Here is a 24,662-nt window from a genome sequence, read left to right on the forward strand (position 1 = left end):
ACCAAAAACGACGTGGACCACCCAAGATGCCTTCCAAAAAATCCATACAAGGATCCAAGAATGTCGACCGAGTTTCAATTGAAGCGCCCGGATTATCCCCACAGTCAAATCACAATTCCTCATCCGATGACGAACAAGATGAGCAGGATGACAATTCGCAATCCGATTCAGATTCAGATTCTTTAGACAGTCAAGCTTCGCGGAAACGGCGTAGAACATCCCAGGAGCCAACGCAAAAAGATATCTCCTTGATTGCTACCACATCTGTTCCTTCGCGGGTGAAGGTTAAATCGCAACAGAATTCTCTCGATGACAAAAATGTTGGCAATGGCGCAATATTGGCTCCTACAGATGCGCAAACCACTTTTGCTGCCCTGAATGTGAAGCCATGGTTGGTGGGATCGCTGGGATCTATGGCTATCAAGCGGCCTACAGGAATTCAAAAGGGCTGCATACCAGAAATATTAAAAGGAAGAGACTGTATAGGAGGTAGTCGCACAGGTTCTGGAAAAACAGTGGCATTTGCTGTTCCAATCCTACAAAAATGGGCTGAAGATCCTTTCGGGATCTTTGCTTTAGTGCTTACTCCCACGAGGTAAGGCCTTCCCGTGTTGAATATGGTATCATCTGGCTGACATCACTTTCTCAGAGAATTGGCATTACAAATTTACGAGCAATTCAAAGCAATTTCATCTCCCCAATCTCTCAAGGCTGTCCTAATAACAGGAGGCTCGGACATGCGACCCCAGGCAACGGCCCTTGCTCAGCGACCACATATTGTTATCGCAACCCCCGGTAGATTGGCAGATCATATTCGAACCTCGGGCGAAGATACAATTGGTGCTTTACGTAGGGTGCGCATGGTGGTTCTTGATGAAGCGGATCGATTACTTGCATCCGGTAGCGCAGGAAGTATGCTACCAGATGTTGAAGAATGTCTATCTATCCTTCCACCTCCCGCCAAACGACAAACCTTATTGTTTACGGCTACAGTCACTCCAGAAGTGCGAGCTTTGAAGGACATGCCCCGCACACCAGGAAAGCTTCCAGTTTTTGTTTGCGAAGTGGATACACAAGCTTTGGCAATTCCACCTTCCCTCAATCAAATGCATCTGCAGGTACCGGTAACACATCGGGAACACTATCTGCACATGTTCCTACTGACAGAAAAAAATCTACCAAAATCTATCGTTATCTTTTGCAATCGAACCACTACTGCCGATTACCTTACCCACTTATTGCGACTTCTAGACCACCGAGTTACGGCACTTCATTCTAAACTTCCACAAAGACAAAGAATTGATAATTTGGGTCGATTCCGTGCCTCTGCGGCTAGAATTCTAGTCGCGACTGATGTAGCTGCTCGTGGTCTTGATATTCCAGAGGTGGGTTTAGTAATCAACTACGATATTCCTAGAGATCCAGATGACTACATTCATCGAGTTGGTCGTACAGCCAGAGCTGGAAGAAAAGGAGAAGCTGTTTCATTCGTAGGCCAAAGAGATGTACAGTTGATACAGGCCATTGAGAGTAGAGTAGGAAGACAGATGGAAGCTTGGGCCGAGGATGGCGTAAATCTGGAAACGAGAGTGATCAGAGAATCGCTGAAGTTGGTAGGAGAGAAAAAACGTGAAGCTATGTTAGAAATTGAGGAAGGAAGGGAAGTTGGTGGAAAGCGAAAGAGGGGCATGAAAAAGCTGAGTTGAATTAAAAGAGAGCAATGATACCCAAATATGAATTTTTATATCTACAAGAAAAGACAATGATTTATGGCTCGCCAGAAAATCACCATACGGAAGGCTTTTGTATACTGGATATGTTGTTTCCTATGCTAGGTTTTGTGCGTCATTCAATTTATTCTCGTCATCCATCTAATTCCTATTCTTATTGTTTATCTTTGTTTCATTGTTTATCCTACTCTTCTTATTTGTTCTACTCTTATTGTTCAATGGCTATTGAAGGTTACATTGCAGACGCCACTTTGCTCAGATGCCAGCTGCAGCCCGTGCAACTAACTGTATGCAGCAGGAGCGATCCTGGTGATGTTGTACAGTGATGCGGGGGGTTCAGCTGAAGGGTTGTTTAGCTCATCGGTGGTCCCTCTTGAACAAACCTTGTTTCACTTCTTCTCATCTCATTAATCTAGTCTCTCAAATACTCAACAAAGTTTATCCCAAAATGTCCTCCTCGACTGTTTCGCAGAAAGAATTGGCTGATACTCTATCCATTGCCGAGAAACTGGATGTTGTGCTAGCATACACGAGTATCTGTATGCGACCCCTTCATTTTCTTGAATGCTTCCTTTCTTATGTACCAAAACATTGCAAACTTGAACTAACTAGAGAACCCCGAAATAGTAGGAAACACATTATTCGGTCTCCTGACCGGTATATGGCGTACGAGAAATGCGAAGAGGGGAAGTTATAAAAGATATGTCCTTCTTACAGCGATGAGGACTATGTGTAGGAGAATGAGCCCAAGGCAAATTTTGTGAGTTGTCTTTAAAACTGGCTGAGGAAACTGTGGATTTGCTTGATGTGTTCCTTGGAATACTCTGTGTTTAGTTTTTCAATGGTCTTTATCTCAGTTCGCTATCGAGTTGCCATAATGAATAGTGAGGGTGGAAACTTGGCATCACACGCTAATGAATAAGATATGTCACTCCAAATACAGATCATGCATACGAAACCGTTTGCAAGCAGCGGGGTATAGAACCCTTGAGCGAGACTTTGGAGGATGGAACGCAGGCGCACTGGGTAGGCAAAAAAGGAGCGAAGAAGATAATTCTCAATTTCCATGGTTCGTCCAAAGTTCTTATCATTGCGTCGCATACAAGATCTGAATCGTTTGTGTCTATTAGGAGGCGGTTTTGCACTTCCTGCAACCCCCGAAGCCGTCGAATATATGTTTAGGCTTGTGGATGGTGCAGAGAAAGAGGGAAAGAGTTTGGCGGTATTGTTCCTATCTTATGGTATGCTATATTACCTTATATCTACTTGTAATTTGAGCATTGGTGTGTGGATACTGATAAATGCACATAGATCTTTCCCCGAGTAGGGTCTATCCTCGACAATTGGAACAAGCTGCCGCGTTGCTAAATCATGTCGTTCAAACTTTGAAGTAAGTCTACCTCTTAATTTCAGAAAGTGGGTGTCCAATAGTCCGGATTGCGTCCCAGAAATCAAAACCTTAGGAACATTCAATCCCTTTAAGCATTGAAATAGTTCTGATAATCAAATTGATTTGAAATAATGAATCTATGACATCGATGATAGTATCTTCAGAATCTCAAAGCTGAAATCTTGAATGAATTGCTGTTTAGACTATTGGAAATGCTCAAGTCTCATCATCATGAGCTCCCAAGACTGACAGACATATCTCCAATCTTTCAGCTACCCTCCATCCTCCGTAATGCTAGCTGGCGACTCTGCAGGCGCAAATCTCGTCCTCGCTCTGCTGTCTCACATCATGCATGGCCATCCAAACGAAAGTGTTCCTCGAGTTCGTCTCTCAGAACCACTGAATGGAGCTGTGCTCTTAGCACCTTGGGTTACATTTGCCACCGGCTCTAAATCATACGATGCAAACAAATATAAAGATCTAATTGATCCCGTCTCTGTCAAAGTTGTAAGTTTTTGTTCTTAAATTGCACTTCCTTCATATTTTCTCAACCTCATCTTGATCTCACCCAATTGATTCCGATATTACTCGGCTAACCTAAACCCATCAACCACAAGTGGTCAAGCGATTATCAGGCTTCTGTTCCATCAGATAATTACCTTGAACCACTCTACGCTTCTTCATCATGGTGGTCACGTCTTTCCACCGCCGTGTCATCAATTCTAATCGTAGCTGGTGCAGACGAAGCCTTTGTCGACGATGTGAGAGCCTTCGCGGACATCTTGCAAAAAGTGGGAACGGAAACAGGTGGTGTGGAAGTTGAGTTGTTCGTGGTGGAGAATGAGTATCATGACCAACCTAATTTCGGGTTTGGAGAGGATTGTCTTGAAAAGAAGGGTAGTCAAGGGTGGGAGATTGGAAATTGGGTTTGGGGAAGATGTTAGATTTTAGGTAAGAGGGGTTATATTGGATACAGACACAGGTATGGCTATGGCTATGGAATTTGGCAATGGTTCGGAGAAAGTGGAGATTCGAGGTGTTTTGCGCAATTCGGCAAACTTGGTTTGGATGTTTTTCTGGCTTCATAATTATGATAATGATTGTTTGGTTGACATCTGCTTTTATTTTACAGAACAAATCATTGTCCGCTTTTCCTACCATGGTCGATTCTTCCTACTTTGAGATACTCGTTGCACAACAACTACCACACAGCCTGACTTCGAACATTTCTGACTTATCCGCATGTTATTTATATTCTCTGTAATGCGCTTATTTGCTAAAGGTTTGCAAAGACATCATTCGAATTGACACATGCTACATCCTCTATTTAAAAATAATGCCTTGAGCCGATGGACGAAAAAACAGACGTTGCAGAAATCTTTAGCAAGATCTCACAATCAAGACAATAGGTAGCCGGCAATGAATCTCCCGACATCACATTCATATCTCCTCCCACCCTTCACCTTTGCTCCCCATATGTATCCCAATCCCCAGCATCATCTTCAACCAATATGTATTCGTTTAGCGGAGTTGGCAAGGAGATGGCCTCTGGTGGCTTGGCGGTTCGTCGAATTGACTGGCTTGAATGCGCTAAACAGGATATTGGCCACAGAGCTCACGCGCGTGAGAAGCTGGGATGATGGGGGTTGGCCGCCCTGTTGTTTTGCCATTTTTTTCTTCTCTTTTCTTTTGTGGGTTTTTGGGAGTATTTTTTATTTTTTGAGAGGGGGGAGGAGAGATTGGATTTTAGAGATTTGGCGACGATGAGATGGTGGATGGACCCACTTGTTTGAGGAGGGAAATGAGGGGGGATTTTTGAGAGTAAATATTGGGCGGTGAATGAGGTTGGAAGAATGAATTGGTAGGTTATGGCTTCCGTATTTACTAGATTAACATAATATAGGCGGGTGCATGCATGTAGTTTTGGTGGGAATATCATCACAAAATGGAGAATAAGAGATAGGTATAAACGCGCAAGCTCAGCTCAATTGATACACTCTAGACTGAACTAAGGAGACCAATCTTCTTAAATCTTCCTTGCCATAATATAATAATGCATCTCATCATCAGAAGCAATGCCTGCACTTGGTCGTGGTGTAAACAAATCACTCTTCGTGTAAGTGATCTCAAAGCCAGCGGCCTCAATAACTTTCTTCCAACCTTGCCTTGTGAATGCTGTCATAGTAGAACACTTTGATCCCAAGAACATCATTTCAACATCCGTGGCGCACAATCCATCCGCATCATACATCGAAGGTGTTGTTTTGAAGTCTTCGGCGCAGATGGTGCCGATACACAAGAGTCCGTTTGGTTTTAACCAGCTGAATATCTTTGAGACCATTGTAGTCGTCTCTTCGCGAGACAAGCAGAAGAGTGAGAAGATAGCAAAGATGACGTCAAAGTCAGGAGTGTCGTTCTGGAATTGAGGGGTATAATCCAACATGTGTGCTTGTGTGAATGAGCCCGTGGGAACACACTTCATGGATCGATCGACCATGGCGCCGGATAGGTCGACACCATGAACATCATGACCAAGGGCCGCCATTGTGTATGAGACAGGCTTGCCAGTTCCACAGCCAATATCGAGAGTTTTTGGATTGTTGGGTAGCTCCAGAAGGGTTCTCTCTATGAATTCTTGGAGACCGATGTCGTGAGAAAAAGCACCCTCGTAGGTCTTAGCAATATGATCGTAGTACTCGACAGAAGGAAATTCTCCTTTTACTGGCGCCGTTGGACATGGGATAGAAGGAGCAATCTTGGCCTCGCCAACAACAGTTGAAAGGACGTTGGACTCATCGATGATAGCCGAAGGAGACATTTTGGTGATAATGTTTTCTGATACTTTCTAGGTGTTGGGTGTTGGTAGAAACCTAGGATGTTGTAGGATGAGCACTTGGGTCTGTTTTTATGTGCATTTGTTCTCGATTAATTGCGAACTGTAGAGTTAACGAACCGTATTTGAAAATACCGAGACCTCGCGCCTTCCTTGTGCGTACGGTAGGATAACAAGGCTTCGCGACTTCCTCGTACGGCACCCTCTGTAACTTAATTTTACCTCTTACAAATGAGATATTGGGAATTTCAAAACTTCCGAACTAGAGTGGCAAGATTGAACGAGTAGGGTAGCGGTAGAAACAATGTTATTCACATGAAGCTGTCATACCATGCCCAGATGAACGAAGAGCTCGTCAAGCATTGAGACACCGACCGAGATCTTCCATGCATTTCGGGTGGTCCCACAGGAAAAACATCTTATCTGTATTGTAAAAGTAGAGAAGATATATCAAAATAGGGACATCAATATGTGACTGGCTGAGTTGGACAATGCCTCTGAGATTCACCCTCCTAGCTAGTTAGTGAATTGGTTACGGTTTGGAACCAAAGGCTCCCAGAACAACGAAGAGCAAAAGGACACACGGTAAGCCTTTCTTATGTATGACTCGCAATCATACATTACATAACTTGCACAGCAATGATACATCTTGACAGATGAAGTCGGATATCACAAGAAGTGTGAACAGAATGAAGATAGGGGGATATCCGCTGATCTATGACTAGTCTCAAGGTAGATTAGCGCTAGCCCTGAAGTGTATAACTTTTACCGACATGGAATGACGGTATTTGGTACGTCGAACATTCTTCTGATGGAATACAATCTTGCGATTACCTCTATTGCTGTTGTGCCATATCGGATGTGAGTGGAAGTACAGGCGTCATTTTTTTTTTCGGGCACCCCCCAATTCTAGCAAACTGCATTGCAACTGCATGAAAACAAACGCAGATCTACGTTTGCACATAGCAGACTTAATATCATATGGTGTCAAAGCCATTAGGGGAACTGTAAAGGATGACACGCGTGTGAGATATGAATTCTAGTTCGTTTTCGTATTATCAATGCGCGAGACCGCAGACCGCAGACCACGAAGTCCATGCAACTCCGCACATGCTGCCATAATTAGAGTGGCCACATGGAGGGCATAGAACTCAGATAAACGCTTCAGGTTCGTATCGACCAAATTTTGAGCATCACGAGATCAAATTTGTCGAAAGGTTGCGGAAATTCTGAGTGTTCCACAGCTATCTTGATTATGCGAATTCCCACGGCCGTGGTTAATGGATATTCTGATGTAAGGGCCTGTATTGTAAAGGGGATACAATCAGTGATTTGATACTACCCTGGTGACCTTATGCGTATTGAAGGCGGGAAGCAAAAGCTGCGTCAATTGCTGGAAGTACGACACAGGGCAACAGTGCCATTTAACCGTCATCTATTTATATACTATCAAGCTTCGAGCCGTTAGTTTGTATTTTTGTGTGGCTTTTTTATCCATGTAAGTGATATCACACAGTGTCATTCGACAAGCGCTAAATATCGTTTATCTATGCGTGTCATCGCACAGAGAACTTTGCTGTATCAGTACCTAGAAGCTCGCTGCGCGATTAGTTTGCTAAAGGGAGATTGTTCGTTGGTCACGATTAAGGGGCGCCGTGTCACTCTCAGCGTTTTCGATGCAGACCTGGCGTTGCTTTTCAGCGATGAAAGATTCTCCCAAGTCTCAATTGATCATGCGCCATGAAGTCGGTGAGTGTCTGGAGGGAGACATTGCCGTTAGTACTCACATAGTGCGGTACGCGCATGCAGAGGAAAAACCACGCCTGCAACCGAAACACTGGGAGTTTATAACCTAGGTGTGCATATGAGGAGGCCTCCAACCTATCGTTTGGTGAATTGCTTGCCTACAGGTCAGTCAGTATATAGGTCAGTATATAATCACTATCAAACGCTTGTTGTGCCTTCAGATCACCTGATCCCGATGGACGTTGCGGCGCACGTACCATTAAGCCCCCAAAACATCACCAGGATTATTATTGGACACAGCTCATCCGATCTATTACGTGCTCAAACTTTGTAATTCCTCATGAGACCTATCCGCTTACCCCGAGCCCCCGCCTGCCTGAAACTGTACCGCTTTAGACATACACTTCCCTTTTACTTCCAATTCAAGCCATCTTGTTCATCCTGACGCCTTCTCTTCAGATTATTGCGTTTTTAAATCTACAAATACGATACCGACTTTCACTGGAGTTTGATTTCTTAGCGAGTTCTCGTTTCGATGAACCAGCTAGTTTATAGGAGTCAACAATGAAGACGTTTCAAGATTTCGATGTTGAAGATGTCAAGGTGGAGGAAAGAAGTAGTCTTCTTCCGAAAACCATTAGACGAGTTAAGAACGTAAAGGTTGTTAGAGGTTCCCCTAAATGGCCAGGCCTCACTATTGCTACCATTTTGTTTGTCTGGTGGACATGGTTCGTCATATCAGATTTAGTTGGGTCTGGGGAACCAATATCTGATGTTCATGGGAAGAAGTACTATGAGTTTGATGAGGTCTAAAATTTCCTCTCAAGGTTCATGAACTCTGGTATCTGACATTTTTACAGATAATACCGAGTAAGAAACTTAAATGGTATCCATGCTTTGACGTTCCTAGATCGAGGTTCAAATGTGCAAGACTCACAGTTCCTATGGACTATCATCGGCCTCTTAATGAATCGGATGATAACCCTAAAGTACATATTGCGTTAATTCTAATACCTGGAAATCATACCGGGGATAAATTCTCCGAATCACCATTACTCCTGAATCCAGGTGGCCCCGGAGGCTCTGGTACATTGTTTGGTTTAGCAGCCGGACCATTGATTCAAAATATTGTTGGCGGCGATCAAGATGTGATTGGATTTGATCCTCGAGGTATTGGAGCAACGACACCACGAGCCGATTGTTTCTCGTATGGAGGGACATATGATGGAGTGGGAGATGATCAGGCACGGGGAGATTACCACAGACTACTCTTCAACACCGCGGGCCAAGCAATCGGTCTGGCTAATACGAGTTCAACAGCATTGCGACATCTTAACGCACGTGCAAAAGCTATGGCAAAATTGTGCGCGGAGAAGGATTCTTTGAGTGGACAAAGCAGTATTTTTCGACATGCCGGAACACCAAGTGTTGCAAGAGATATGATTAGTATCATAGATGCGTGGGATGATTGGACCTCGAGTATAAAAGAAGAATCGACATACTATAATACTGCCGATTTTGATCTTCCTATTCAAAGAGAGCCCGAAGATGCAAGTTTAGAAACAAAGGGTAAATTAGTGTATTGGGGTTTCAGCTATGGGGTATGTACCTTCGACCGTCTCGTGGCAAGTACTGAATTCTCTAGACACTTCTTGGATCTACCTTCGCAGCAATGTTCCCGGATAGAGTAGGCCGACTTGTCCTGGATGGTGTTGTTGATGCTGATAATTATGTTGCTCCTATTGTAAGTTCAACCGGTCACTACAATCCTTCGCTTTTGCTACCTGATCCTGATCCCCGGACTCAAATTTCATTTGTATCTTTCATCACGTAAACTTTTTGGGATCCCGATATAAATTCTATACCTCGCTTTTTATCAATTTGTTTCAAAATTCATTCCGTGATAAGCGACACTGACTCCTCAATTTTGCAGTGGCTCGAGAGTCAACGAGATGCAGACAAGGTGTGGTCATCGTTCTTCAGATACTGCCACGAGGCGAAGTCTGCGTGTCAATTCTACAGGAAGACCGACAAGGTAACAGATATCGAGGAGAGGTTCGAGTCTGTTATGTGGAGACTAAAAGAGAGCCCGATATCTCTTGTTTCAAAGGACACCTTAATACCCTTTCTCGTGACCTATTCAGACGTCAAATACCAAATTTTCCAGACGCTCTACGCTCCCCTATATGGGTTTCAAGCTGTCGCTCAATTGCTCGATATCCTGGAACGCAACCCCGAAGATTGGATTGAGTTTACTCCAACACCTCCGTTGAACGATTTCGAGTTCGTTTGTAAACACTCTCAGCCAAAATGGAGTTATTTCGATGATGCGCAACGAGTCATTCTTTGCAGTGACAAGAAGTACCCAGTAAGCATATTACTGCACGAATTACTTTTGAAATTCTAATTTGTATTTATAGCTCAACCACACATACTCTGAGATTGAGAGCATGTTCGAAGACATGGAAGCCCAATCAGCATTTGCGGATGCATGGATGTCGCTCATGATACAATGTTCTGGATATGATATTCAAAGTATTGATCCCCCCATGCGATGGGATGACCATCCAGCACATAGGCAGAAGCCAATTAAGACTGCATTTCCACTGCTTTATATTAGCAACAGCGCAGATCCTGTCACACCATTATTCGCAGGAGTAAAGATGGCCACAAAGTTCGTGGACGCGGGCTTCTTTGAACAAGAATCCGAAGGACATTGCACTATAGCTGTGAAATCCAGATGTACCATTGAGAAAGTCAGAGCTTACTTTCGTGATGGAAAAGTTCCCGATGCTCCTAGGTTCAGAGGAAAGGGATCAGATTTGCTTGAAGGGGAGTGGGAAAAGTGTCCCGCTGATGAATGGCCATGGCACGAATATCAACCAAGTGCCCTGGTAACAAACGAGGTAGAGGCTGCAGAATTGGAGCGATTAGATGCATGGGGTGGTATCCGGGACGCTTTTGCCCAAATTGATCTCTGGGGTGCGAGAGAGTTCAGAAGATTTGACATTGCCTTGTGATTTAGCATATATTGACATATTAGCATAGCGGGAGTTGGGAGTTCGGTAGGATAGGCATATAGATGCTGATTGAAGAGCGGCTCATCCTTTGTTTTATTTTAGTAGAGCTGCCTGAATAACTATTGCACGCTCGAATTCTCGGTGTCTTTTCTCAACAACAATCCAGATATTGAAAAGCTATGTGAGGAGTGGATCTGCAAACACTAATGCGAATCTCATAATCGGTGGAAACTTATGTAATGTCACGTGTGTATTCATATAGTGAGGTCGTTGAGAGTCGATATTATCAAGCAAGTAGGTAGGAAGAGGGTAAACAGAAGAAAGAAGCTCATTGTATCTTTCAAATTACAATACAATTCTAAACTCATGTTATTTTGTATCCATCTAGGTAGGTAGCTGTGTTCACCTACTCTGTACATTTGAAGTGCTAAAGTCATCTTAGAACATCGCACAGACCAACTTCACACTCCACTACGGCGACCTAGATGGTCCAAAAAATATTTCGAGATGGAACCAAAATATTGTCAGTGGCACCAGTATTTGTAAATCCCACTCAAAACACTCTTTTTCTTTCTTTCCTCTAAATCTCACATTCAAAATGCCGGCGTTTGCGAGATCAATTACTCCTTTCTTCCAGACAGCACGATCTGCGCTGCGTCAGGGTAATGCTGTCAGTCCTTTACAGCATGCTTTGAGAAGACAAAATGGAGCTGCTGTGATCAATGCTGCTCGCTCATATGCTACCGCTTTCGAGCGCTCGAAGCCGCATGTTAATATTGGTATGGTGGCTGTTCCTATGTGTATGCCACAAGGCATTTGCTAATTTTATACAGGTACAATTGGTCACGTCGATCACGGAAAGGTACATCATATCAACCTCGAAAGCCCCGCAGAGGCAAATAAATGCTAATTAGATCATGAATCTATAGACCACATTGACTGCCGCTATCACCAAAAGACAAGCAGAGAAGGGAATGGCCAATTTCCTCGATTACGGTGCCATTGATAAGGCTCCCGAAGAGCGAAAGCGTGGTATCACCATTTCGACTGCCCATATCGAATATGCCACTGAAGCCCGCCACTACTCCCACGTCGACTGTCCCGGTCACGCAGATTACATCAAGAACATGATTACCGGAGCTGCCAACATGGACGGAGCTGTCATTGTCGTTGCTGCTTCTGACGGACAAATGCCTCAAACCCGTGAGCATCTTTTGCTTGCCCGTCAAGTCGGTGTTCAAAAGATTGTCGTTTTCGTCAACAAGGTCGATGCTCTTGAGGACCCTGAGATGTTGGAGTTGGTCGAGATGGAGATGCGTGATCTCCTCAGCACATACGGATTCGAAGGAGAGGAGACCCCTATCATTCTCGGATCCGCCCTTTGCGCACTCGAGGGCCGCAGACCAGAAATCGGAACCGAGAAAATCGACGAGTTGATGAACGCAGTTGATACCTGGATTCCAACCCCACAACGTGACCTCGACAAGCCTTTCCTCATGTCCGTTGAGGATGTTTTCTCCATCCCAGGTCGTGGAACTGTCGCCTCTGGTCGTGTCGAGCGTGGTGTCCTCAAGAAGGATTCCGAAGTCGAGATTGTTGGAAAGGGAGACCAAGTCATCAAGACCAAGGTCACTGATATCGAGACTTTCAAGAAGTCTTGTGACGAATCCCGTGCAGGAGACAACTCCGGTCTTTTGCTCCGTGGTATCAAGCGTGAAGATGTCCGACGTGGAATGGTCATTTCCGCCCCAGGACACACCAAGGCCCACACCAAATTCCTCGTCTCCATGTACGTTCTCACCAAGGAAGAAGGAGGACGCCACACTGGTTTCCACCAAAACTACCGACCACAAATCTTCATCAGAACTGCTGATGAAGCTGCTGCTCTCCACTTCCCCGACGGAACTGAAGACGCCGATTCCAAAATGGTCATGCCAGGTGACAATGTCGAGATGCAATGTGAGATTGAGAAGCCTTGCGCTTTGGACGTTGGTCAGCGTTTCAACATCCGTGAGGGAGGACGAACCGTCGCCACTGGATTGGTTACCAGAATCATCAAGTAAATCATTTAATGCATTAAAACAGTAGAGAAGGGCGAAAATGGAATGACGCATAACGTGTATGAAACGGAAGGGAAATAATACAATGCAAACGCATTGTATAAAATGAACGTCCAATGAAAACGAAAGGGAAAGATGGAAACCCGGATGGAAAAGAAAGGAAGATTATAAGAAAGTGGATCTTTTATTGTATATTTGAATAGCGAGAAAGGAGTTCGTTTATTCAATGTTACACATGTAAATTTAGAACCCTTTCTTTGTAGATTACAGCAATAGCTGGGTGGCTTTTTAGCGGGAAATGAAAGATAGAACTCCTCTCATTTCTGCCTCGGGTGATGGTTTCTTTTGATGCACTAACAGTCTACTCACAATATTTGACACATGTATAGAATGTAATTTGAGAATATAATTGCTTCATACAGAGCTATCTAGCTTAAAAATGGATTCAAACTGAACTCCAATGTTTAAAATCAACCGCCTTTGCTTCATGTTCGCTCACTTCATATGCATTGCAAATTATGTATGCAAGCCTCTTTACTTTTGTAAAACAATATACGTAACAATGCCAATGTCATTCGTCGCTATCTTCATCACATTCGTCTTCATCGTCATTCATATCATCAGCATTATTAGTCAAGTTTACACCTCCGCTCCACTAAAATGAATTCAATCTTTTTTCTCTTCCCTCAGTGATTTCAACTGCGCTTCGAAATCCTTCTCTACCCATTCAAAGTAGGTTCTCCATGTCTGATGTTGGCTGCTTTGTGCACCCATTCCTGTGCTAGCTGATGGAATTCGAGCATGCAAATTCAGCGTTGAGCGGAGAGTACTCTTGACTGCATCATCCTGCTTCTCTATTTCTTGCTTGACGGCTGATTCCTTCAATTTGACCGACAGAGTAACGCGGAAACAATCTGCAATTGCGTCGAGGCGTCGAGCTGTCTCATCAGGATCCAGGATGACCAACTTGTTCAACATTAGATTGCAGAGAGATCGGATATCGTGCTCATCTTTCAAACCGGCGATAATACGATCGTAAAAATCAAGAATGTTCATACGTGAGAACGCGGTCTCCATAAGAGCATACAACGTTTCATATGCACTCTATAATCTAGATTAGCGATGCACAACTAAAACTATAAGAAGAATCCTACCTTTCGGACCTCTAGACCATCATCAACTTTATGTTTGAAAGGTCCCATCATTACCTCATGAATCAACTCTTCCTTTATTACCGATTCACTCATAACAAATGGAAGCAACTGATTGAGATTGGGGTTGATGAGATCTGCTTTGTTATGCGCAGCAGCGTTCAAGGTAGTCAGTGCCAACCGACGGTTCTCCAACTCGGTATCAGTCAGCATGACCTTCAGCATATCAATCAACATGATCTTCAACACTGAATCGAGTGAGTCGTTACTATCAGATAAGGTATAACGGATTGCTTGAATAACCATAGCTCTAATTGAGGCATTTGAGTCAGACAGATAGCCCTATAAAAAAATCATTAGCGGATGCGAATTCAATACCTTCCAGTTGCAACAAACCTTTAATTGTGGCATAAATGCCTTAGGATCAATCATTGTCAAACGACCAATGCACTCTGCACCAACGGCCTTATTGTCCTCAGCTTGCGAAGCGGCAAGTAATCTTTCCCAAAGAACAGTAGTGTGCTGGGTGATGGCAGTAGGGTTGTTGCCAGCTTGCTGAAGTATTTCCTTGATAGAATGTAGAAGTAAAAATTCATCTCCACCTTTAATCATATTCAAAATCTCTGGGAGATACAAAGATGTGTCTCCAGCTCCCGCGCGTCCTAACGCGATTGCTGCAGCAAGAGGAACTTTGTCATAAGAGGATCTGAAATGAGCTGTGAAGGTGGATGGATTCAATGGTGATTTTGCACCCAACTGTAATCCAGCTTCTCCGAGAACAGCCAAGGCTAAGCATTGTCTAGCTTCATCCGAGGAGGGATTCTGTAATTCGCTTAAGAAGTTGTCGAGTGTAACTCCGACTGAGGACCCTCCAAATACCAAAAGCGTGCCAATAGCTTTTCCTACGACTGTAGAGTCTCCGCGAGTACTAACATCTCTCAATAAACCGGACATCAGAGGTTGACCAACTCCTTGTTTTCCGATATTGGCGACCAAGAGAAGGACGGCGTCAAGTACAGCGCCACTTAATGACGAGGTTAATAATCCGCAAAGGGCAAGATTTAGCTGGTCAGTAACAACAAGCTTTGCTTCATCCATTACCAAAGTAGCCAGTACCAGTAGTGCCGGACCTAGAAGATGAAGATCAACTGTGGTTAAGAGAGGAAGAAGCGCGTCGATAAGGCCTTGAACTGTCGGAGCGTCGAGAGAGCTTCTAGCTGCCGGAGAAACAACGAGATTCTTCAGGGCCCCAAGACTTGCACCGCGAAGCGATCTGTTGGCCTTTCGGAGTTGCGCAGCAAGCTCTAGAGAGACATCTCGAATCCATGGTGGCTGCAGTTGGCCTTTGGTGGTTGGACCAACCTCAATTGATCCGACTGCAATAGTATCAACAGCTCTTACAGCAGCGAGGCGAGTGGTTTCATTCTTTAGTCTATCACTGAGCAGAGTGAGAGCAGAACTTCGGTTAGTTTCTGAAAGAAGTGATAAGCCTTCGGGACTTGCTGTGCGAGCAAGCATGATACCTAGAGCATGTATAGCACGTTGACGAACTTCAACATCTGCGTCGGTAGCGGATACCCGATCGACGATCACTTGGTATAATTTCAAAATATCTTCTTGTTGAGTCGATCTCGCTGGTTTCGATCTCGGAGGTGTCAAAGCCTTTACGAGTTGTTCGGCTGTACCGACAGCCTCACCAGAAATCTTGTAAAACCTATCATGTACAGCTGACGCTACACATGGAATGATTTTAGGTAGGTGTGGTTGTAACACGCTCGAAGAATGAGTTTGAGCAATATCACCCAACAACTTGAGAGCAGCAATTCGCAGAGTATTTGCAGTAGCTGAGGCAGCACCGCCACTAGTAGTTGCAGTAGAGGATGAGCCTCCCGATGTTTTGATAGAATCTATGATAGGATCCACAAGCTGACCAAAGTGTTCTGAAAGCCCTCCAACCTGAACTGAAACCATTCCGTCCAAAAGGTTGATGAGAGCTTGCTTCGTTGGAATGGGGCTTGTCTTGAGTAATCTGACAACAGCCTTTACAATCACAGGGGTCAGTCTTGCCAGGTCTGTTCGGGGGCCTGAAACGGGGAGTGGCTCGATAGTTGGTGATGTCAGACCAGCAGATCTTGAGATAAAAGATTTAGTATCAAAAGTGGCTGACCCAGCACTCTCTCTTCTGCGCTTTCGACTTGGAGGCGCTTGATTTGCATGGTTTAAAGACTCATCCGGCGAAAAGTTGACTAGGACACCCTCTCCAGTTTTCCCAATTAAACATGCCATGGTAGCAATAACTTCAAGTCGAACGTTCTCCTCTCGTTCATTGAATCTCTGGATAAGAGTTGGAGCCACTTGGGCGTATAGAGTTCCATCGTCGAGTAGATCACCACTACCTCTAGTTGAGATCAAGGTATAGAGAGTTTTCGCGGCACATCTTCGAACTTTCCAACTAGCGTCGTCGTCGTCGTCGTCAAATCCAGCGTCCGCCTCGAAATCATCGTCATCGTCGAAATCGGCCATATCATCTTCATCGGATTGAGTTCCTCCCATCTCGTCGTCATCATCGTCATTATAGTTTGGATCATACTTCAAAAATCTGAGAGCTGCTGCGATCGTTTCTTCTGTATGAATTCGCATTTCCGCACCACAAGAAGCTAAAAAGCCGTCCAGTGCCACAAGTGCAGATTCCCTCACATCGTCCATCTCAGGGTTACTTTCACCATCTTCCGCGGAGTTTTCAATCTGATCTTGAAGTTCTTGCTCGCTCAGCGCAGAAAGCACAAATGGCGCAAGAGTTTTCAAGTAAGGGCCGAACCTCAAAGGTATGGATCTAGCCATCGATCCGAGAATAGTAATGTATAAACGTCTCTGTACAGGGGTCAAGTGTGGATTACGAAGACACTCGATGATATGAGATACAAAGCCACTGAGATCGGAATCCGTCAAATACATAGCAAGTAGAGACACTGCAACAACAGCCCGCTTCTTGACGACAGAACTAGCCTTCTCATTCTCTAAGATGCCGATAACTAAACTTTGTAGCGCTTCGACTTCTGCGTGCTGCAAAAGAGGGCCAAAGCATCTTGCAACTTCTATCAAAACATCAACAGCATCTGAGTCGATTTCGGTATTTGTGGAAGGATCAAGCATCCCTGGTGGGGGGTTCGGAAGGTTTTGGCCCTTAGTTGGCTTTTGAGCAACGACACGTCCGACTAATCTTGGGATCAAAACTCTGCTAATAGCAGAATATGCTTCGAGCACATCTTTCGAGGGGGTGACACCACTGATCGGTCTTGGTAAAGTGATGACAACCGTTCGCAGAGCCATAGCAGGTATTGAGTTGTCAACCGAATTTTCAGTTGTTAATGTCGACAGTCTCTCAATTAACGGAGCAATTATATTGCTGGGTAATTTGGCAACAAGGGGAGCAAGGCTATTTCATGTCAATTGAGTTCTACTTAGATCGAGGGTTGTTGGCAGACTAACCATTTAATGGCCAAATTTTGTACCTCTCCATTTTGATCATCCAACGTTCTAAGAATACCATCCACAGTCTTTGCCGCTGTATTGTAATCATGGTGGAGGAAGTCCGGTTTTCCACTCTCCAACACCTGGAAAAGATCATTCAATGACATGAATCTATAATCTGGATCCGCATCATGAAGTTTTGGCAACAAAGATGCAACTGTCAATGAAGTCGGATTGACGGTTATTGAGCTGGAAGCCATCTTCACTATGGACCGGCAGGGCAGGCCTAATGATGATAGCTAGAAGGATAAATGTGTTTTGTGGCAATATCAGACTACCATTTGTATTTTGGACACACTCGCAGTTGTTTTGTTGTTGTTTTTCTAGTTTAGATGCGGGTGTGAATGGGAGGAGCCTTGAGGAAGTAGAGCTCAGTTAGCTTATTACTTTTGAATCTTATTTCGAGTTTGAATTTCCAAGATCCCCAAGCAGGAAAGTGTTAGGAAATGTAACAATTAGTAACTTACTTGACAAGATAGTTATTTAGGAAGGGTTATTTGAAGTCGTAAAGACAGTGACAATGTACTCGTATGTTGATTTCGTTTGTAAAGTTGATTCTGTAGATAATTATTAAAGTACTAGGTAGTATGGGTCCTTGAGGTGACGGAAGAAGTAGTGGGGGTTGAGCTAGTACGTACAGTATCCCGTACAGTACTGTCTGTACTGTTGATAGGTCCATATCTAGGCTCTAGCACGTGCCCACGTAGGTAGTTGGCGGTTCTGGCTGTGGGAAGTGGGAGATCGGCTTAGTCACTTTGATAATTATTGCCTCAGGATGCAGAATGGTGCGGAAGCTCCACCTGCACCAAGCTTTGCTCCAGAGAAGCTTCCAATGAGACTCAGCTGGCGTGATCTTTTGCCCAACTACTAATAAATTGCCAGGATTTTTTCGGAACCTCAATTCACTCAATAATATTGTATTACCTCATAAAGTACGTACCTACATTTTCTATCCTTTCTCCCACACATCAATTGACATACACAACTCTTTCCTCAAGTTTTATCTATCAGCATAGTTGTTACTGATAGCGTTTTATTAGATTAACTATACCTGCCTTTCAATCTTAGCCCTCCGATAATGGCATTCTCACGAGCAGCGATTGTGCGCAACTTGCGCAACATTCGAGCACGCCCTCAATTCAACCAAGTCGCCAGAAGAGCTTATGCCAGTGGAGGTCATGGACAGGCAAAGTCCGGTGGTGATGCCGTCTGGTATGTTTTACCTTGTTCTTACCGACCATAACAGAAAGAATTCCTGAACTAATACGTCATACTTTAGGGCTGCCGGAGCAGTAGCCGTTACCATCCCGTCATGTTGGTTCCTGATCTCAAACAAACCAGAACCTGCTCACGACCATGGAGGACACGGGGATAGCCATGCACACGAAGAGCATGAGGAAGAGACGGAAGAGGAGGTAGAAGAGAAAGAAGAAGACAAGCCAGCCGAGTCCGAAGAGAAGACCGAGGAGAAGGAAGAGTCAAAAGAGTCCGAGAAGACCGAAGAATCCGACAGTGATGACGAGGCTAAGGAACAAGACACACCAGCTACTTCCGATGACGAACAAATTGTAGGAGAGACTGACAAGAACGTCCGCAAGTCAATTCCTGATGCAAAGGGCGGAAACAAAGCTCGATCAGAGAGTAAGGCTGCCATCAAGCAAGGCGAGGATAACTCAGAAGCAAAGGAGGGAGAGCCATCGGACAAGGTATGTTGATACACTTTGAAGGATTGCATTCGAGGTTAACATTTCTCTTCCAAGGCCGCTGCTTCAAAGGAGCCCCAAGGCAAGAACTCTCAATCTGGCAAACAAGAAGGTCTTTCAAACACCGATACAAAGCACTCCACCGATATTACCAATGACCCTACCAAGAGTAAAAAGGGTGAAGGTGCTCCCGAGACTGCCAAGGTCAAGGGAACCGTCGACCCAAACCGTCCCCAGGTATAAACTAAACCTAATTCGAACTTATGGAAAAGATTGTGCATCCTCAATGCTTTGAGCTCACGAGAGATACAGTCTTTCATTGGAAAGATATGAGCCATGCTAACGATGATCCCAGCCTGAGGAAGAATCTGATTCTTAAATATTCAAATTTATGATCTCGATTGAGATACAATAATGTGTCTTTTGCCCCGTCGTAATGTACATAATGTATCAAAATCCTTCACAAAAGTGTAATGATAGATTTCGGGGGGGCAATTATCATAAATTGCAGTTTCTTCCTCTTTGCTTCTTTCGCAATGTGTGCATCTCTTCATGGGTTCATTTGAATGTCATACTGGGGCGACTGTTCTACTGAATAAATACTGGTGCTATAGTTGTGTTAGATTCGAGACTGGGGAGCAAGTTGGGATAATAAAAAGTTTTTTGACTGTCTAGTGTCAGAATTATATGAACCATCCATGATTGCTGGTGGAAAGTCAATCCACAAAGTTCAGGTGAAAGTCGTACTCTGGGAGCCAAACTTAAGTGTCACACCTGCCAAAGTATCCATAAATTCCAGGAAGGGCAACTACTAGTCAGTGGTAGACTATATAGAAGGAGCGACAGAACCCCAGTGTTTATTGATGTATATTCCACCCCTTCACTTTTGCACTCCAACCCAAACATCATCAGAATTATTATCTTTGGCATTGAATCATTACTATAACAAGTGCATCGTAAGTTGAGAATTCCGTACAACGTGGAGAACTATTACTAACCTGAATGAACAGGCTCATTCATAAATATCGCTCCAATGACCATCGCAGCTCGCCGCGAGAAACGGAAGCTGGCCAAGAATCCTCCAGTCACGAAATATAATTTGGATCCAACTACTCCAGTCCATCGACAATCACTTGCAACTACTGCTCCTGCTCCTGCAATGGTTGAAGCCAGGCAGCCCGCTGTCACTCCTCAATTACGTTATGCCATTCCCGATCAACCACAAAGATCGGAGCTAGCTATGAATAGGAACAAGTCTGAGCATAAAGGACAAAGTGATTGGATGGTCCCGTTCTGCCACCATTCCGAAGGTGATCACAAAACTGCCTTGGAGGGATTATTCGTTCCTTGTCTTCTATATGGAAAGACTCACTGGCGATTGAAGAATGTAGCTCTTGGGCGAGATCCACATAACTTTAAATCTTCTGATGGTTGCAACTCGATGTGTTGGATCCATGGTGCTTTGACAGCTGCTTGTTGTCTGTCGAGTAAGTATATACTCGTGGAAATATTCATAATTCCTCCGCTAACTAACAAAAATAGTTGGTCTTACTCTTATACAACGTGCCCGGATTCGGGCCCAATACAGAATTTTAGGGTCTATGGGGAATGATGTTATCAAGTCATGTTTCTGTGGTCCATGTGTTATGATGCAACATGATCGAGAGGTCCGGGCTAGAGAAGGTGCTTTGGGGCTGGCGAAATACCCAAATGAAGCACAAATGTCTCGGATACAACCCAAACTATCGCAGCCAATGAGATATGCCTCAAAAGCACCTTCGGCCGAAAATCCTGGTATAGAAAGCAGGATATTCAATAAAGGAAGGCGTTATACAAATTCTGAGCTTCAAGAGGTCCCTGCAGTAGCTCTGAGTGCCAGTGAACATAGCTGTCAGGGTTCGAATAACCAGAGCACCGCTCAATATTGTGAAATGGAGGAATTGAAGGATCATATGCTTATGGAGCCGCATAGGAGAGCTATCAACTCCAGCGATGCCGGTGCCGCTGTTGATGGTACTACATCTTCAAAACAGAAGACCCGAGAAAGTTCAGAGAGACTCAGTCTGGGCAGTATTGCCAGCTGTAGTACATTTGCCGTTGAGCCGGGTTCGCCAGTTTCTTCAATGCACGGAAGCTATATACATGTTAAAGGTTGCGAAAAGCTCTCTAGAATGCCAGCAAGAGGAAATCTCTCTTATGTTCATGACTTCTCTGACTACTCCGCTACCAAGGTTGTATTAGATCATTATGCGAAGGAAGAAAGGCGTTTGCAGGAGAAGGGAACCGTCCGTTGTCTCGCTCACTTTAATGAAGATAAAGAAAATCTTCTGTTGCCGGTCTCGAATGATCTTGTGGTACCATTTACCGTATCCTCTAGTTCGGGCATGGTTAGGCAGCATACCTCTAAAGAATGTGTTACTGAAATGCCGCTTTCCGAGCTTGCCAACCCGCATCGTATCGACAGCTGCGCCGAATCAGTGGATTCCGCTTGGCTATTAGATATGCCAATACAACATCGAATTTCAAGCTGTTCCATTATACCTAGAAATCCATATAAAATCCGGGGGTCAATAAGACAACACCGAATAGCAAGCTGTCCTGCTACACCTGAGACCCCGGTTATTAGCACTCCTGAAAGCTTTGCAGAAAAGGACCGCATGCTAAGTTGCACCGTCGAGACCGCACCTCCATCAAGCTCACCTTCTCCGGTTATGCAAAACAATTACTCACCCTCTATCATGGATATCGTGGATGATTCCAATATCTCAACTCCTCTCATGCAATATTCAAAATACGGTCATCTTTTGGGCGAGAGTACTCGTGAATCCGGCTCGCCTATATCTAGATTATCATCGGGATCTCGAGCTTTCAGTTGTACGGCGATCAACCCTGTTGCTTCTCGCAAGCAACATTCCCTAGAGAGTTGCCCTGATCTTGCTGGTGATTGCAGTCCTGCTACGATCAGACAACATCGTATATCGAGCTGTTGTGCTTCGATTCCTTCCGGTAGCACGAAACAAAGCGATGGAGATGGATCTCATAGGTTAGAAGACTGTGACTTCACGACTGGATCTTCTACGCCCACTCCCACTAAGCTATATAGGTTTTCAAGCCATGTGGTTGATAGTCCTCAATCTAGTCGCAAAAGCTCAACGGTGATGGCTCATCTGATGGAAGATGGATGTCTACTTTCTGGAGTTGCAAGTCCTGTCAAGCAGCATCGTATTACAACTTGCGGTGACAATGACAGCCCCGGGAATTCGTCAAGTAATAAAAACGAGAACGGATATATGCCATCGGGCTCATCAACTCCTAACCCACGCCAGCATCGGGCCGTGAGCTGCATCGCTTCTAGTGCCATTTCGGAGTGCGACGAGCATTTACTTGATGATTGCGATTATGATTCTAAAATCAGCAGTCCCCTTTTGCAGCACAATGAGATAGACTGTGATGTAAGTTCAGTGTCGGGAGAAGAGCAGGGAAACTTGCTGGCGGTATTGGAAGAACAGGAACATTTACTAGAAGATTGTGCGGCAGATTCTGGCCCTTCCACTCCTCTCCGACAGCACCGAATTTCAAGCTGTGTCGTCTCTAGCCCCTCAAGTAACAGAAATTCAGTGGTAAAACAGCACAGAGCTTCCAGTTGCCCCTCTATCATACCGGCTGAGGGTAGTCGACCAAATAGCATGTCTCATGATTCTCTTCGACTTCCTGGTGGACATCTCGTCGATGTGAGTGATAATGATCAATCGACTCACACAAATTACGAGGATTGTCTACACACTCTGAATGACTGTATCACTCCAGCTGACAGAGCGAAAACGGAAGCCAGTGCAAGTCGGGACACTGAATATGAAAAAAATAGCACGAGGATTGCTCAGCATTTCAGCGACCAAAGCTCTGAATTTAATGAGAAGTCTACTATCAGAAAAGAAGGGAGTCGGAGACCTAGACTCAACGATTTAGCTTCACACGAAAGCGATGCTCAATATACACTTGCCCAAGTTCTCTCTTTAGATCAAGAGAACCCCTTTATCGGTGTGACTCCAATGGACGGAGATGGAACCATGAGTATGGCGAGCCGAAAAGGCAGCATCGCACCTCCAGCACCATTTCCATCACCCGCTGAACCTTATCCCTCGCCAGTCACGCCTTTGCATATTTCTGGCGCCTATCCGCCATCTATCGCGCCTTCGAGCCTAAGGAAAGATAAGAGGAGATTTCCTTCGGATCAAAGTTCGGCAGGGAGTGGGCTTGCTAGTTATTTTGGATTCGGTGGCCCGAAGAAGCCGTCATCAGGGTTGTGAGTGGCCACTCTTGATCTTGTAGAGATTGCGACGGCGCTGACATGCTTATAAGAATCGATGATGTTGATAGTAATACCGGTAGAAGAGTCGAGAGTGGAAGTGCAAGTAGGGTTAGGAGTATGGGCTTGGGGGTTGTCGAGCCGGTATCAGTTGAGGAATTGGAGCTGGAGGAGTTTCTGAGTTGAGCTGATTCGGAGATTGGAAGAATTGGAGCGACCATATTGTTAAGGGTGTACAGGGAAGATTATCGTTATTAGTAGTGGTGCTATGGGTGATATTATTGGTGATAGGGATGTGTATAATATTCATTCCATTACATTCTTTTGTGGTTTTCCAAAATGCCATTCATACATACAAACGTAGCTTCGAATTCGCAACATTGCATTTGAATACTAGAGTAGAGGTGAGTGAAAGGAAACGTATACTTTAATAAATTCATTCGTTATCATAATACATTCGTCCGGCTCACTTGGGCAGTAGAAGATCGGGAAAGTGGATATATGTAATACGTGTGTGTGTGTCGACAAGGAGGCTGGTAATTTATAGAGGAGTTGAAAAATTCCAAGAAAAAAACTTATGCACGACATACATATACACGCAGTCCAGACCCATCTGCAGGTCACACAAGCATATGCCCTGCATCGTACTCCATATATACCCCATAATCTAGAGAATGCGTCGCGCAATTACATTCACATTCATATTCATCTCACTTGATCATCGTCTCAAAAACACTCGCCCAAGATATATTTTGCAAGTCTTTGCTTGCTTGCTTGCTTCACTCGCTACTGACTGACTGAATGTATGGATGGATTCATTCTAACATGAAACACGAAGATTTTCTTATTACATTTAAAGATTTGATTTCTTGCCTCCCTCCCTTCCTTACTTCCTGCCTGCATGCCTGCCCGCCTGTATCTGTCTGTTTTTATGAAACCGATGAATACTATGCTTTCCCCTTCTTTGATGAAGATGAACTGGCGATACAGCGAATGCAGTGCCAGATCAAGATAAGACGAGAATGGACTTTGATAGAAAGTAGGAGAGATAAAATTACAAGAATTTCTTCCCCTTTCCCTTCCAATTCCCCCGCGCGCCTTGCCCGAATGCCCATTGGTTGGAGATGTGTGTGATGTGAAAAATTGCCAGATTTCTAGAATGATCTGGTATGATGTGGTATGTGAAGATTTC

At 44.5% G+C, this 24,662-nt stretch overlaps 8 protein-coding genes across 8 annotated transcripts; 6 read left to right on the forward strand and 2 right to left on the reverse strand.

Annotated features, from left to right (window-relative positions):
* Positions 1–26: 26 nt before the first annotated feature.
* Positions 27–1,706, forward strand: EAF01_005309 (uncharacterized protein; the record flags this gene model as incomplete). The annotated part of the gene is made up of 2 exons (XM_038913564.1): positions 27–595; positions 650–1,706. The coding sequence occupies 2 exons, from the start codon at positions 27–29 to the stop codon at positions 1,704–1,706; spliced, it is 1,626 nt and encodes a 541-aa protein (XP_038771650.1).
* A 472-nt stretch (positions 1,707–2,178) lies between these two features.
* On the forward strand, positions 2,179–4,064 carry EAF01_005310 (uncharacterized protein; the record flags this gene model as incomplete). The annotated part of the gene is made up of 6 exons (XM_038913565.1): positions 2,179–2,269; positions 2,358–2,490; positions 2,654–2,799; positions 2,861–2,971; positions 3,434–3,627; positions 3,738–4,064. The coding sequence occupies 6 exons, from the start codon at positions 2,179–2,181 to the stop codon at positions 4,062–4,064; spliced, it is 1,002 nt and encodes a 333-aa protein (XP_038771651.1).
* A 1,082-nt stretch (positions 4,065–5,146) lies between these two features.
* On the reverse strand, positions 5,147–5,938 carry EAF01_005311 (uncharacterized protein; the record flags this gene model as incomplete). The annotated part of the gene is made up of 1 exon (XM_038913566.1): positions 5,147–5,938. One exon carries the CDS (start codon positions 5,936–5,938, stop codon positions 5,147–5,149), a length of 792 nt encoding a protein of 263 aa, XP_038771652.1.
* Positions 5,939–8,263: 2,325 nt separating this feature from the next.
* EAF01_005312 (uncharacterized protein) lies at positions 8,264–10,719 on the forward strand (the record flags this gene model as incomplete). Its single annotated transcript, XM_038913567.1, has 5 exons — positions 8,264–8,506; positions 8,560–9,300; positions 9,345–9,443; positions 9,633–10,067; positions 10,120–10,719. The coding sequence occupies 5 exons, from the start codon at positions 8,264–8,266 to the stop codon at positions 10,717–10,719; spliced, it is 2,118 nt and encodes a 705-aa protein (XP_038771653.1).
* A 598-nt stretch (positions 10,720–11,317) lies between these two features.
* EAF01_005313 (uncharacterized protein) lies at positions 11,318–12,782 on the forward strand (the record flags this gene model as incomplete). The annotated part of the gene is made up of 3 exons (XM_038913568.1): positions 11,318–11,498; positions 11,553–11,581; positions 11,649–12,782. The coding sequence occupies 3 exons, from the start codon at positions 11,318–11,320 to the stop codon at positions 12,780–12,782; spliced, it is 1,344 nt and encodes a 447-aa protein (XP_038771654.1).
* Positions 12,783–13,445: 663 nt separating this feature from the next.
* Positions 13,446–17,661, reverse strand: EAF01_005314 (uncharacterized protein; the record flags this gene model as incomplete). Its single annotated transcript, XM_038913569.1, has 4 exons — positions 13,446–13,883; positions 13,934–14,272; positions 14,327–17,366; positions 17,420–17,661. The coding sequence occupies 4 exons, from the start codon at positions 17,659–17,661 to the stop codon at positions 13,446–13,448; spliced, it is 4,059 nt and encodes a 1,352-aa protein (XP_038771655.1).
* An 878-nt stretch (positions 17,662–18,539) lies between these two features.
* On the forward strand, positions 18,540–19,543 carry EAF01_005315 (uncharacterized protein; the record flags this gene model as incomplete). Its single annotated transcript, XM_038913570.1, has 4 exons — positions 18,540–18,673; positions 18,741–19,167; positions 19,222–19,401; positions 19,520–19,543. 4 exons carry the CDS (start codon positions 18,540–18,542, stop codon positions 19,541–19,543), a joined length of 765 nt encoding a protein of 254 aa, XP_038771656.1.
* A 654-nt stretch (positions 19,544–20,197) lies between these two features.
* Positions 20,198–23,656, forward strand: EAF01_005316 (uncharacterized protein; the record flags this gene model as incomplete). The annotated part of the gene is made up of 3 exons (XM_038913571.1): positions 20,198–20,651; positions 20,707–23,467; positions 23,524–23,656. 3 exons carry the CDS (start codon positions 20,198–20,200, stop codon positions 23,654–23,656), a joined length of 3,348 nt encoding a protein of 1,115 aa, XP_038771657.1.
* Between the last annotated feature and the right edge of the window lie 1,006 nt (positions 23,657–24,662).

The sequence above is a fragment of the Botrytis porri genome (assembly GCF_014898465.1).
Source record: "Botrytis porri strain MUCL 3234 chromosome Unknown BPOR_006, whole genome shotgun sequence".
Classification (NCBI taxonomy): domain Eukaryota; kingdom Fungi; phylum Ascomycota; class Leotiomycetes; order Helotiales; family Sclerotiniaceae; genus Botrytis; species Botrytis porri.